The 15,825-nt window shown below is 40.9% G+C and overlaps 1 protein-coding gene across 10 annotated transcripts in view; it reads right to left on the bottom strand.

Annotated features, from left to right (window-relative positions):
- The window catches only part of LOC105464817 (latent transforming growth factor beta binding protein 1), a 445,139-nt gene that overhangs the window by 363,988 nt on the left and 65,326 nt on the right, over positions 1-15,825 (bottom strand). For all 10 annotated transcript variants that reach the window (XM_024787691.2, XM_024787692.2, XM_011712889.3 and 7 more), the window contains exon 3: positions 4,505-4,802. In XM_024787691.2, coding sequence (XP_024643459.2) covers positions 4,505-4,802 — 298 coding nt within the window. The remainder of the gene's footprint in view (positions 1-4,504; positions 4,803-15,825) is intronic.

Below are 15,825 nucleotides of genomic sequence, written 5' to 3'. Positions count from 1 at the left end.
CACATCATATCATTTCATCTGTAAATACTTTAACATGATTCTCCTCCTTATGAACATAACTATAATGCCATCATCACAGCTCCCAAAATCAACAGTTCCTTCATATCATCAAATTTCCAATCAATGTTAGCATGTTCATGCTTGTCCTATAAATCATCATTGTTATCTTTTTCTTTTATTAGCAGTTTGTTTGAATCAGGACAGAAACATAATCCAAATGCTGTGATTGGTTATTGTGTTTCTTAAGGCTTTTTAAGCTACAAGTCCTCCCTCTATTACTTTTTTATCTATTTTGTGTCTTTTGGGAATTGTTTTGTTGACATCTTAGTCAGTAGCTTGGTTTTCAAGCAACCTTCAGAGCTTTATATTACCTTATATTACCATTAATCTTCATCTTTATCAAGTTCTAATTAAATCATATCCTAAATATGGTCATTTTTAAATATGTCCACGAATTCCTTGATACTTCTCCATTTAAGCAGTGCAGCATACTTCTACTCCCTCCGAGTGAGGACTAGACTTAGCAACTCACTTCCAATGAGTAGAATAAGGTGAACGTGAAGATGTGGCATCCTTAAGACCAAGACCATAAAGGCACTGTGGCCTTCTTCTCGCTCTCCCTAATCTAGGATCACTCACTCTGGGAGAAGCTTATGGCCACACTGTGAGGACACTCAGGCTGCTCTACAGAGAGGTCCGCATACAGAGGAAGTGAAGCTTTCTGCCAACAGCCAGTGCCAGGGCTAAGGCCTCCTGCCAACAACCATGAAAGTGAGCCATCTTGGCAGTGGATTCCCCAGCCCCAATCGAGCCTTCAGATGACTGCCACCCCTGCTGACTGCTTGGCTGCAACTCCTGGATTCCTGACACAGACTGTCAGTCAATAAATGCATGTTATTTTAGGCTACTAAGTTTTGGGGTGATTTGTTACATAGCCAAAGAAAACTAATATGCCAGGCTACCTAGCCTCACATCATTGCCTGCCCTGGATACATCCTTCTCCTCCAGTTGTATGTATCTGAATTCAACCATCTTCTCACAGACACCTTCTTTAAGGAGCTATCCCTAGACTCCACCGTACTAACACTTCAAAATCTGGAAACAACTGCTCTTTCTTTTGGTTTCCTAAGGAACTTCATTTGTATTTGGTTCTAAATCAAGTTGCCTCAAACCAATTCAGCCAAAGGTAAAACCAATTCATCTTATACCCACCTGCCTAAAATATGTGCTTTTAACACTACAGTTTTACCAAACTAGCTGTTCCTCAAACACCTCAGGCACATTCCTGCCTCAAAGCCTCTGCCTCACCCCCACGTATCTGCAGGGTTCATGCCCTTACCACAGGTCTTTGCTGAAATGCCTCTCAGCAGGGTCTTCCTTGGCAGCCTATTTAAAGCTGCCACACCCCTCACTCTTCCCCACCTCACACCAGCCCAGCATGCCCTCTCTACCACTGCAGTTTTATTTTCTCCACAGCAATTATGAGTATCTAATGTGTATTTTAATTATGTCATTTATCAACTGCCTCTCCCTCTCTAAACTGTAAGTTCCAAGAAAGCAGGCATTTTATTTAGTTGCCTAATGTTATATATCCTTAGCTCCTAGAACAGTGCCCTCGTACATAAAATATGCTCCATAAAAACTTGTTGAATAAGTGATCGAGATGATAGCACTTCACGTGCCACACAAGGAATGTAACACTAAACATTTTGGCATTTTAGACATATTTTATGTATACAGTTGAATACTTTAAGGAGGCTTAATCAATCTCCTTTACTGGTTAAACACAAAACCTGAAATACTCTAACAAAGGCAATCTTAAAGATAACTTAAGGATTCTAACATTTCTCAAAAGTAGCCAAAATGGACCTATCATATGTGATTTCTTGGCCATTTGATTAAACATGACTCACTGTGATTATGTCATAACCTAAATTACTCAAAGGGCTAATTGTGTCCCTTCCTTTGTATAGCTCATTTGTCATTTCAAAATCTCCGTAAGAGCAGGACTGGGTCTTGTACATCTTAATCTTCTCTGCAGTGACCAGATAATGGGGCAATCTATACAGTTTATTAACATCAGGATTGATGGCACCGAAGGCCATCTCTTCTCATCTCTTCTCTTTACTTAAAAGCACACCAGTAGGCACACCCATATACACATGCCTATAACAATGCTATCGTAAAAACGCATCTTCATTCTGCAGATGAAATCTCCAAAGCAAACTGCCTAATGACTTTATTTTACCAAAGCTGAGTCAGAGCTGAAACCTTAACCTCCTCTTTGACTCACAACATTCTTGTCTAAATTACACTGCGGGTACCAAAAGGAAGGAAAAAAAATGGACTGTTCCTTTATCTGACAACCGACATATGGTTCTTACTAGCAATCCATATATATACATCATAGAGGGTCAAATTCTAATAGTGGATGGTGATATTCAAGATGAATAATGTTGCTTGTAAATTACTTTACAGTTTATGTAAGCCATAATGCTAGAAAAAACTAATTGCAATTCACAGTAATATGACTCTTGATCGCCACAGCATAGTTCAACACGGAATTATTTTTTGTTTTTAAGATCTAAAACAATGCTGGAAGGAAGATGTCTAGCTATGATATAATCAAAGCTTTATATCGTTCCAAGAACACATATTTATATTCATGTTCTGGCACACACAAAAAAAGCACTACTATCCTTTAGAGAAAAAGTTAGCAAACTACAGTTCATGGGCCAAATCCAGCCCACAGCCTGCTTTCATATGGCCCATAAGGATAATTTTTATGTGTTTTAATGGTTGAGAAAAAAATCAAAAAAAGAGTAATACTTCATGAACTGTGAAATTTATATGAAATTCAAATTTCAATGTCCATAAAATAAAGTTTTATTAGAACACAGTCACACTTATTAATTCGTACACTGTCTATGGCTGCTTTTGTGCTACAATGGCAGAACTGAGTAGATGCAACAGAAACCGTATGTCCCACAAAGCTAAAAATATTTATTATCTGCCCCTTTACAGAAAATTTTTGCCAACTCCTTCCTTTAGGGCATGGATGCTGAAACCTGACTGCCTCCGTTTAAATTGTAATACTTTCATTTACTAACTGTGGGACCTTGAACAAATTACTTAACCACTCTGTACCTCAGTCTTCTCATCTGTAAAATGGGTTTAACGTTACCTTCCACATAGGGTCCTTGTGAATTGTAAGTGAACAATACACAACAAGCATTTAGAAGAGTACCTGGCATATAGTAAGCACTTAGTAAGTATTAGCTATACCTACCTTTGCTTCTCGTTGAGGGCAGCAGAATGTGTTTTCCAATAGCAAAGTAGCATTTCAAACTAGCCCCTAAATCTAGCTACCACAATAGAACTGAAGTATTATGAGACAAGGAGAAATTACAGAAAAATGAAGAAAAACAGGAAAAAAAAAGAGGATTGAGGATTGAGGAGGGAATCGGAGGAGAAAAGAAAAAGACCACACTCAGCAGAAACAGTAGGTGGTCTATTCGAAGGGAAAGTAGAAATAAGGATAATTTCATCTATAGTAACAGACTGAATAACTTCTGTGGGCTGACTGGATACTAATCACCATGTGGAAGCTGTCTCTACAGAGGGAAGAAGCATTCTAAATTCCAAGCAAGTGACTTAAAAATGAACTGCTACGCCAAGCCCATTCTTAAGTTGGGAACTTCCTGTATTTTACATTCCTAGACAAATGACAAGTGATAGTTGCAGTACATTCTGCATCTTATTATCCATATAGAATAGTTCATTAAGAGGAGACCATTTGTTTAAGGAGCCGGTGCAGCTGAGTGGCTGCTTGCAATGCAACTCAGAGAACGGAGTAATCTTTCTTCTCTGAGTTCTCATTTTGTTCAGAATAGCACTTACTTCCTAACACTAAGGAAAAAAAAAAAAAAACCTTGTTCCCATAAATAGAAAACAAGCTCATTCACCAAAAATGGACCCACACGGCAACTGGGAGATAAACATGGTGTTAACAGAAGGTACACTTAACCTGCTACTGAGGTTGAGAAATTCTTTGCAAGGACTCCCTTTCATTTGAGTAGTTTCTCTGTGCAAGCTGAGTTCTTACCTTTTCCAGATAACTTTAAAAATAACACTGTTTGTTTTTTAATTATTTCAAAACTCTATAAAACGGCTCCCCCCTCAAAAACAGAATTTTTAAACTAACAACTTTATCACAAATAACTATCTTTATCATTCCCTTCCAATCTTGATCCCTATAATCCTCACGGTTGCCTTGGGTTGTACTTACGGTAAATTTTCCTGCAGAGGCTAAACACACATATCAAATATTTTTAAGAGACTCCATGTGTAAGCCTAATGTGTAAAGCCTTAAGAAAGGAAAGAAAGACATTACCATCCAAGTGATTTCTGCAAATTGTGCAGGAAAGGGACAGTGATTTAAAGCAATGCATCCAAGACAGTAATTAAGATGATCCTTAGCTAAACAAAATTTCGAAACACTCACTGAGAATGTATCTGCTGGGGGAGTCCCACTGAAGGCTTCGGCTTGAGGGTCAAAGTCATCTGGGCCACAGGGCTGACTCTTGGTAGAGTGTCTGCCTTCTTAGACGAAGTATGCTTTGCTGCTTGCTCAGGCGGGCCCCAGGAGGAGGCAGCCCCAGGACTCTGCCCTCCAAAGACTGGTGACGAGGTATCCTGGGCAGCTATTGTTTCACAGGCTTTGCCTTTGGTCCCTGGTTTACACACACAGAGTTGAGGCCGGAGACACATCCCTCCATTCTGACATGGTGGAACACAGCTAGCTGCAGAAAGACAACAGAAGGCACAGCTTTGAAGAACACTGTAGACTTCCTAATTTTTCCAAAGGGTTAACAGTAGCATCAGGTTGTTTGTTCTCCAATAAAAAACTACACGAGCACTCATAAGCAGGAAGGGGGGGGGTTGGGTGGAGGAGGGGGAGGAGAGCTAATATTAATGGCTTCCTATGTGACAGGCACGGTTCTAAACATATATAAACAAATTTAATTCCCCAGCAACGTTTTTTGTAGATATTTGATTGTGCCTACTTTACAGATGAAAAAACAGAAACAGAGATTAAGTGATTTGTTAAACGTCACATAATTATTACTAAGTAGAAGAGCTGGAATTGGAAACCAAGTGAGCCAGCTCCAAAGCTATCATTCTTAACCACTTTACTGTATCTGCTTCCCAGAAATGCATCAGAAAATCCGGGAAAAATCATAAGAAAATGCTCTGCCATTATTTTAAAGTTATGCTCTGTGACTTAAATTTAAATATACATTTAACTTAAAATTTAATTTTAAAATTTTTAAGCCTAAATTTTTTGCCAAGACTTGGCAAAAAACAAAAGTCCAGTCCAATCCCCAACCCCAAAAAGTGCTCTCCTACAGACCTCATGTCGTATAGGCTATCAGATCTTTGAGAGACTGTGTCAGAAATTTAGTCCAATCAACTCTTTGACGTATGAGAAAACAAGAAAACCAAGGGCAGAGAGGTTGAGAGTCACCCAAAATACACCTGCTAGTTTGTATAAAAATCCAGTGTGCTATGCACCATCCCTAATTTAACAACGAAAGGCAACCAAAAAGAAACAACTTCTTCATCTCCTATTTGCGAGGACGTATGTACGCTGAATCACCACACTCATGACCAAGCAGAGTTTTAAAGTTATCAGGCCAGGCACAGTGGCTCACGCCTGTAAGTCCATCACTTTAGGAGGTCATGGTGGGAGGATCGCTTGAGCCCAGGAGTTTGAGATTAGCCTGGGCAACACAGTGAGACTCTGTCTCTACCAAAAAATAAAATAAAATACAAATAATTAGCTGGGCATGGTGGCATGCACCTGTAATCCCAGCTACTCAGGAGGCTCCCGAGCCCAGGAGGTCGAGGCTGCAGCGACCATGATCACGGCACTACACTCCAGCCTGAGCAACAGAATGTAACCCAGCCTCAAAAAATTTTAAAAAACAGTTATCAGGGCTGTGGGTCATTGGTAGAGTAAGTAGGTTTTGTGATAGGCAAGGTCCCTTAGAAGTTTAGATGCTACTGGCTGGCCACAGTGGCTCACGCCTGTAATCCTAGCACTTTGGGAGGTGGAGCTGGGCAGATCACTTGAGGTCAGTAGTTCGAGACCAGCCTGGTCAAAATGGTGAAACCTCATCTGTACTAAAAATACAAAAATTAGCCAAGTATGGTGGTGGGTGCTTGTAATCCCAGTTCTTGGAAGGCTGAGGTAGGAGAATCGCTTGAACCCGAGGGGCAGAGGTTGCAGTGATCCGAGATGGTGTCACGCACTGCAGCCTGGATGACAGAGGGAAACTCTATCTCAAAAAAAAAAAGAAAAGAAAAGAAAAAAAGAAAAAGAAGTGTAGATGCTACTGACTTAAGTTTTACTATGTAATGTCATAGGCCTATGGCCATGATTCCTTCAGTCCCTTCTTTATTTGTTCAAATACATTTATTATGCTGCCCTGTTGCTGTCACCTCACCTTTTACATAAATTGTTGGTCCTGAGGCAGAACACACTATCAAGTCTCCCATAAAGTTCAATACAAGCTTCAGTCCACAAAACAATTACAAAATAGACAAGCAAAACAAACAACAGGAGACTCAGTTATGAAGATCCAAAAGACCAAGACCTAAAAGCCTTGAAACCTATTGATTTTCTATAAAAGAGAGAAGATACTTTTCCCATCTTTCTACGATATGATGCCTATTCATTACAGCACGTAATGATTTTTCTAAAATGGCCCTTGGGTGTCAGAATACCAAGCTGAGAAATTTTTAAAAAGTTGGGAAGGATTCTTTCAAAAAAAAAAAAAATGGAGCCAGTTCCCTAGGTGACCTTGGAGTAAGTCACTTAACCTTGGCCTCTGCACTTGTGTGTGTTTGGGGTTTATGAGGAGGGCAGCAGCGATTTGTTCTAAAATGGTCCCCACAATATGAGAATAAAGGCTGTTCCCACACTGTGCTTCTAGAATTCTAATTCAAAAGCTCTGTGTTTCTAGAATTCGGGATTCTAACGTATCAGAGTTTTCCTGACCAACTGAGCAAACTTTGTTGCTGTATCTGAGATGCTGTCCTGGGTCCCTGCTCAGCCATGGTTATTTCTGGAATGTCACAGGAATGGGAATGGGATCCACCCACAAGAACAGAAGTGGCCACAGCAAGGACTGAGCAGGGCTTTCAAAGCTGTGCCTCGGCCTGAGCTCACCACCCAGGCACTTTCATGTGTGCCCTCTCGTCATGCTTTCAATTAGAAACATGTTTCTTTCTAACATCTGAGAATGATTTCCGCTTCTCCTCCCTCCCAAGGTGCACTGCAAATGTCTTTTCTACCAGGAATGCTGTTTGATGCAAAAGCTGGCACCTAGGTGGAGGCCAAGGACTGACATCCTCCAACATACCACCAAGAATGAGCCGCAAGAACCTGTTTTAAGGAAGACATGGATGGTTAGGAATTGTTTTAACTCTTCAAATTTTTCATGTTGTCAGGTAAGAGGGGTGGGGAGACAGTCATAAAATATTTAAAAAATGCTTTGAACTTACAAATATTTTCTACTGGAAGAAAAATAAAGAACATGTTATATAATATTATGGCTATATATAATACCACCCTTTGTAGTAAATTTTAAAAGGACAATTAGGAGAACGAAAAGACAATTTTCTCTTCTACCTACCCTACCTAGACTCAGACAGGTACCCCCTAGAGCATGGAGATGAGGAGTAGCTGGCTTGTACTGGAGGAGGACAGATTCCCTAACTCCCAAAAGAAGCCCCTCATCTGACATAAAAAGCAAAACTCATGTCCTTCTATCACGTTTATCAAGACCTTTTTCCTACAATATTTGAACCCATGCAGTAGTGGTTCTTACATGGCAGCAAGCACCAGTGGTTCTCACAGTATGGTATCCAGGCCAGCAGTATCACCTGGGAAAACTTTGAAACTACATATCCTTGGGCTCTCCAAGTCTCCTAAACCTGAAACTGGAGCCCAGCAACCAGTGACTGCCCTCCAGGCGACGTCAATGCACACTCAGGTTTGAGAATCACTGACATACAGCATTTGGAAACTGAGGCCTTCCAGCAGCAAGTTTCTGAGGACTTATATTTTTATACTTGCAAGTTTAGTGTTTTCATGCTATAATTGCTTTTAGGCTATTGAATTTTTGGCTATGATAAAAGTGTTTGTTTTATCCTGCCATTTTTATTGCAAATTTTGGACACATTTTCCATGTCCATACATTTCCAAAAGTCTACACATTTGCCCCCATCTACTTCATGGCCAATGCAAAAATTCATAGCATTTACGTGAAAACTGTTATTATAACTAAGGTGTTGGACTATGTGGAATATTATAAATATTGTCACAGGAGTACCTTTTATTTTTATTTTATTTATTTATATATTTATTTATTTATTTGAGACATAGTCTTACTCTGTCACCCAGGCTGGAGTGCAATAGCACAATCTTGGCTCACTGCAACTTCCACCTCTCAGGCTCAAGCGATTCTCCTGCCTCAGCCTCCCAAGTAGCTGGGATTACAGGCATGCATGCCTAGCTAATTTTTTGTATTTTTAATAGAGACAGGGTTTCACCATGTTGGTCAGGCAGGTCTCGAACTCCTGACCTCAGGTGATCCGCCCACTTCAGCCTCCCAAAGTGCTAGGATTGCAGGCATGAGCCACTGCCCCCAGTCAGCCAGAAGTACTTTTTAATTTTTTTTTCCCCCCATCAGTTGATCCTGCTTTTTCCTGGCCAGCACTGTGCTGTGGTTCAGCTCGATGAGTGGAGGCTCAGTGGAGGTTACATCAAGATCTTATCAGTGGGTTGGGTGGTGGTTCTCAGGCTCAAGCTGCACATTAGAATCACCTGGGGAGCTTTTAAAACACCCAAAACCCAGGCCTAATTCCAAACAGATTAAATCAGAACCTCTGGGAGTATGGGGAGGGCTATAGGCTTCAGTACTTTTTTAACCCCCCAGGTGACTGAAACGTACAGCCAAGTCTGAAAAGTAGTAGGTTAGGAACAAAATCCTAATCCAGGCTTGCAGACAGACTAGTCTTCTAAAATGCTACTCTTTGAATCATTTTCCACCCTCGCTTCTCACTGGTCTACCCCTGCAGAAGCTCACCCATCCTCTGGGATTCCCATCTCTTTGTGTCCGCACAGAGGGAGCCCTATGCAGGAACACATGCCCCTCAATCCAATGAGCACAGTGAAAACCTCCAGTGCTTCAAGCCGACCCTTCTCCCATCCTTCTCTATGAAGTCTCTCCCAAATGTCCACTGATAGGGTTTGGTATGAGTCCTACCAAAGCTCCTGCTGAATTATAATCCCCCGAGTTGGAGATGGGGCCTGGTGGGAGGTGACTGGACTATGGGGCAGAGCTCTCATTAATGGGTTAGCGCCATCCCATCCATGCTGTTCTCGCAATAGTGAGTGAGTGGGTGATTCTGAGATCTGGTTGTTCAAAAGTGTGTGGCACCTCCCCACCCTCTCTCTTTGTCTGCCTCCGGTCATGTGATGTGCCTTGCTCCCCCTTTGCCTCCTGCCATGATTGGAAGTTTCCTGAGGCCTCCCCAGAAGCACAAGCTGCTATGCTTCCTGTACAGCCTGCAGAACCATGAGCCAGTTAAACCTCTTTTCTTTATATATTGCCCCGTCTCAGGCATTTCTTTACAGCAGTGTGAGAAGTGACTGATAGACCCACCCACCCACCCCTACCACGACCTTTGTACCATCTGGCTCTTGTCCACTGTCATCATTTGCATTCCACATACTAGTCAACTTCTTACAGTTCTCTCCTATTTGCCAACTAGGTTATAAGCTGTGAGGTCAGTTAAGTGGCTTACACAGAACTTTCTGTAGCCTGGGATAGGAGCCTAAACTTGGTTGACTGACTGATATAAACACAGAGCCACTACTTTCCAAATGATGTTGGGATTTAAGGACGTCTATAAAAGAAAGACGGCCGATGGTCTCTTAATTCATTACATGATAACACCTACACTTCCAGACTTGATTTGCGATTTACTCAATCAAGCAGTCTCCAATCCTTTAAAGCAGATGTTTTTCCATCAAAATTAAATTCAAGCAAACTCTGCAAATACACAAAGTCTGCAGCGACATTTAACCTTATGTTATAGTTACAGTTAGAAACAGGTTCAGAAGCCAGATCCAATGTGTTGTAGAAGAACTCTGAAGAGGAGCGACAGTGAAGCAAATTGGTCAAGGTCAAAGAGAAGAGAACATTACAAGGGACATAACACTTAGGAGGTTATTGAAGGCACTTAGGAGATTGAGTCCAGCTGGTGAAACACAGCAAGACCCCATCTCTTAAAAAAAAAAAAAAAAAAAAAAAAAAGTGGCCAAAACTGCCCCCAAGACAGCGACGAACTCAGATACTGGGCTTGCAGAAAGCCCACTGACATCAAGATCTAGGTGAGCAGGTTAAGCAGCAAAATCCTACTCCATCCTGGCTACCAGGTTGGTCTTCTGAAAATATTTTCATCATCTGAAACAGTCAAAATTGAGTTAATTCTCAATCTGTGCGCCAAGTACTAAAGAGTCTCAGATGTCTTTCACATTTGTATCTACTCCAGTTTGACAAGCTGATCCTAGAGTTCTTTAAAAGTTCAGTGATTGTATTTTTAGGAAGTAACCCATGCCCCGAAGCTCAGCTTCTACTGCTTTTAATTCTAAAAAAGTAACCCTTAGTTATATTTAAAACTTGTCTCAGCCCACACAGTGCAAACAGTGTGACTCTCTGCCCCTTGCCTTTCTCTCCAAACAAGTTGCAGCATGTCTACCGCATGTGTCCTGGGGAGAAATGTGAGTCTAACTGTGTCTTCTGTGATCAGAGACAGCAGGTGAGAAATTGCTTTGCTGTGTGTGTCTTCACAGTAATTCCCAGCTGCCCTTTGAAGTTATTCAATAACACTAAGTGATATCAGATCACAAGAAATATCGCATGAGGTCACACATTTTAGTCTACTCTGTCTGCTTGCTCCTTGTACCAAACCCAAATAAATGCTGTGGTTTCATTGTAAATGTCTCTGGGTCAGCCTCCTCCAAAATCCCTAAAGAGAAAAAAAAAAATTAGCATAACATCCCAATGCCTTTTCTATCCAGTCTTCTGGAATAATGAAGAATTCCACATAATGGAATTTCCTAAATATGTGAACCATGCCCATCAATCACCAATATATTTAATAAATCTTTACAGGTCTTTCATTCTTATGAAAATCTATTTGAAACCTGCGAGCGATGGGTGTTTGCTTTCATTGTTCTCTCTCTTCCCTCTGAGTCAGACTGTCAAGTCATACAAGCATTCTTTCCACACTATTTTCCTACCCTATTTGCCTTTCTAATCTTACAAGTAACAATTTCACCAACCAGATAGTTGAGCACAGCAAAAATTAAATGGACTACAAGTCACAAAGGCTGGGTACAGAATCTCATGTTTCATTCGGGAGTTTAATGCCTTTATGCCAAGCACACAGCCCCAGAATTCCCAGTTCCCCCAGAGCCGTGTTCTGGAAGCTTGAAGTTTTCTAAACCTAAGCTCAGCAGGAGTGGTTGTTAATCAGGTGATGTAATTTAAAATAGGTGGTCAGCTGGGGCCAAACACACTCTTCCCAGTACCGTCAATAGTTGTAAAAGCACTCACAGAATATAACATAATTAAATCACAAGTCATGTAATACAAAACAACCAGCAGTTTTCCCGGATTGTTTCTGATCTTATTACTGCCACTTATGATTTTTTTTAATTACAAGCATTCAATGAAAATAAAAGAAAATGTTAAAATATCTATCTACAGTTTAGAGTATATAAGCGTTTAACAGTAATTAAAATAGCAAAAGGGAATAACCCAGAAAAAAATATTTTCTGAAAATGCTGTTATATAAAAAAATTAATAAAAGTTGCCTTTAACAAAGGAAGACCAAAATCAAAAAATGAAAAAAAGAAGAGAAATACATAATTAAGACAAAGGGAAATGCAATTAGCAAATAAACTTGTGGGGTAATGTCCAAATTAACAAAGTCCTCAAAAGAAATGAATACTAAAACGAGAAGATACATCATGGCTAATTTTTTAGAAAATATAAATATTAGTACTAAGTGCTGCAAAGGAGGTAAGGAATATGGTACAAGCCTTTTAGAAAGCAGTTGAACAATGTTTCAAATATTTCAGTAGCCTCATTTTTAGAAATTTATTTTAATAATCAAAAAAGGAAATAACTGGGCATACATGTATACAGGTGTCCACAGCAGTGCTATTTGTTCCAAGAAGAAAATGTAATAGAACCATAAAGGTTGAGTAGAATATAGTATTAACAGCTATTCAAAATTAGAACTATAAAGTGATACTACCAGCTTTTAAAGCGTTGATAATGTGAATTAAAACACATGTTATTTCATAATTCACTGTCATTCATTCCTTAAGCAACTTCTCTAATAGTATAATTTTACTTTGTGCATTCATGCTAGTATATATGTATCCCAGTACACATTTTTGACAAATCTTGGATGTTAGGGACTGTAAACTATTATGCACATATATTGTTATAACTGATATCTTTAAAATTCATTCGAAGGAAGACAATACATTTCTAAATAATCTTTAAATTTTTTTAATCCCATCCATCTTATCTTTTTCCATCCAATTGAGCCCCCTCTTAAATGCCTACATTGTGCCAAGAACTGCAGATAAAAGATGGAGACAAATTTCTTGCTCTCAAGGAGATCAGAGTCCAATAGGAAAGACACGAGTATAGAAAAAGAATCACCATACAGCTACGTGTCATAATAATAAAGGCATAAAATGAGGAAAGTGGGGGCCTTAATTGGACAACCGGCAAGTATTTGTGAGTTATTATATTCAAGGGACCATAAAGAATACCAAGAATTCTTAGAAGTGCTTTATTTCCTTGAGGAGCTACTACCAAGCCAAAGACAGAAAATCAAAAAGTGTGACTCCATACATCCTTGCCCAAGTTCATCTACTGATAAGCAGGCAGGTACGAGACGGGGCTAGGCTCTGGGTCACAGAGATTTGAGTGTGAAGCCCCCCTACCCCACCCCAGTGCCCTCGGGCACGTTGCAAAGTTTGACCCATGCCTTACTCATTCAACAAAATACTGAGTGACAATTCTATGCTCAATTTTGCACCAGGCACTGTCATACGCCCTGTGGCTAGAACTGGAAACAGTGATGATGTTTTTATATCATATCCGTCCCCTAGTGTTCACAACCCAGCCAGGGAGACCCCACAGGGAAAGTAATTATAACTATTACCAGCCTTTCTGAAAGAGAAGAGGAGTGTCTGATGGGGGGTGATCACAGTGGGGGTCGGGGAGTTAGGAAAGACCTCCCTGAGACCATGAATTTAACCAGGAGACCTGAAATCAGAGAGAAATAAATAACACACGGACCAGGCCAAATGTTAGTGTTAAAATCTGCCACAGAGCAGCAAAACGGAAAGAGATCCCACTGATTCAGGATTTACGTTTCATAAGAGATCAGGTTTGGGAGGATAAATTATAATATGTCCTTAAATATATGTGTCTAGTATGCAGGTCCAGTATGATTTAGTATAACCACCAGAGACATCATCCTGTAAATCAGGAACAAAACACTAATGCCCACTGTACTAGCTTGCTAGGCTGCCATAACAAAGTACCACAGAGTCGGGGACTTAAATAACAGAGATTTATTCTTTCACAATTCTGGAAGCTAAAAGTCAAAAGTCAACGCATCAGCAGAGTTGGCCTCACGCTTTGGCTTGTTGATGGCCGTCTTCTCCCTGTGACTTCACTTGGTCTTCCCTCTGTGTCTGTCTCTGTGTCCAAATTGCCTCGTCTTTTTTTTTTTTTTTTTTTTTTGAGATGGAGTTTCATTCTATCACCCAGGCTGGAGTGCAGTGGCGCGATCTCAGTTTACTGCAAGCTCCGCCTCCTGGGTTCATGCCATTCTCCTCCCTCAGCCTCCCGAGTAGCTGGGACTACAGGCACCTACCACCACGCCCGGATAATATTTTGTATTTTTAGTAGAGACGGGGTTTCACCATGTTAGCCAGGATGATCTCGATCTCCTGACCTCGTGATCTGCCCGTCTTGGCCTCCCAAAGTGTTGGGATTACAGGCGTGAGCCACCGCGCCCAGACTGCCTCTTCTTCTAAGATCATCAGTCAGTCATACTGGATTAAGGCCCACACTAATGACCTCACTTTAACTTAATTGCCTCTTTAAAGATTCTAATTCCAATACAGTCACAGTCTGAGATACTGGGGATTAGGACTTCTATATAAGAATTTTGGGGAAACAAAATTCAGCCCATAACCCCTACCATCACCTCTGTAACTTAATGCATTTCTGGATGTTCTAGTCAATTCAATAATAGATGGAGGGGAGCTGTGCAGTGAGACAAAGCCCGCTCCTACATGCCAATGGGAGTGTACACTGGTACAGACTTTCTGTAAATGACTGGCCATATTTTAGGATTAAGCCCTAAAAATACTCATCCTGTTGTGTCTTGTCATTCCTAATCTAGGGAATTTTATATGCAAATATGTCCACTGCAGTATCACAAACAATATAGTAGTAAAAGTAAGAACCATCCCACTCATAAAACAAGTGAAGAATGAATCAGGCTGGGCATGGTGGCTCACCCCTATAATCCCCGCACTTCAGGAGGTCGAGGCAGGCAGATCATGAGGTCAAGAGATCAAGACCATCCTGGCCAACATGGTGAAACCCCGTCTCTACTAAAAATACAAAAATCAGCTGGGTGTGGTGGCGCAGGCTTGTAGTCCCAGCTACTCGGAAGGCAAAGGCAGAAGAATTGCTTGAACCCAGGAGGTGGCGGTTGCAGTGAAACAAGATCAAGCCACTGCACTCCAGCCTGGTGACAGAGCAAGACTCCATCTCAAAAAAAAAAGGGATTACAATCCTAGAATGTGATATTCAAAGTTTTTTAAATTGATACATAATATTTGTATATATTTATGGGGTCCATGTGATATCTTATTACCTACAGAGAATGTGTGATGATCAAGTCAGCATATTTAGGGCATCCATCACCCCGAGTATTTATCATTTCTATGCACTGGGAACATTTCAAGTCCTCTCTCCTAGCTATTTTGAAATATAGAATACATTGTTGTTAACTTTAGCCACCCTACTCTGCTATCAAACTCAGAATTTATTTCTTCTATCTAACTGTATGTGTTCATTAACTAATTTCTCTTCAACCCCCCGCTCCACACACCCATACGCTCTTCCTAGCCAGCCTGAAAAGATTTTGAATGACATGGGATAATGCTTATGATGTAATGCCACTTCCTCTTGAACTCCCTTCAATCAGCCTTGTGCATCCACTTTTCTGCTTTTCCACTGAATCTGTTCTTGTCCAAGTCATCAGTGGCCTCCAGGCTGCTAAATCCAGTGGGAGTTCTTAGTCCTCTCCCTTCCTGACCAATAGCAGTGCTGGCCACAGAGGTCTTGTCCCTCCTCCTCCTCCCCATTTCCTCCCATGGCTGCTGAGCCACCACGCCCTGCCAGCCTTCTCCCACTTCACTGCCATCCTCTGCTCTGTCTCCTGTCTCCTCCTTCTCTCCCCAACCTCCAAATGTCCAAATTTCCCAGGGCCTCCTTGATCCTTGGACAGTTCTCCTGGTGATCTCATTCAGTGCCCAATTTTAGATGTCTGGCCCTTGTCCTCTTATCGGAACTCCAGATGTCCACATCCAACAGCCTCATCGATGCCTCCGTGTGGGTATCTAACAGGCTTCTCAAAATT

This window comes from Macaca nemestrina, chromosome 13, assembly GCF_043159975.1.
Source record: "Macaca nemestrina isolate mMacNem1 chromosome 13, mMacNem.hap1, whole genome shotgun sequence".
NCBI lineage: Eukaryota > Metazoa > Chordata > Mammalia > Primates > Cercopithecidae > Macaca > Macaca nemestrina.
This window is presented reverse-complemented; position numbering and strand designations above follow the sequence as displayed.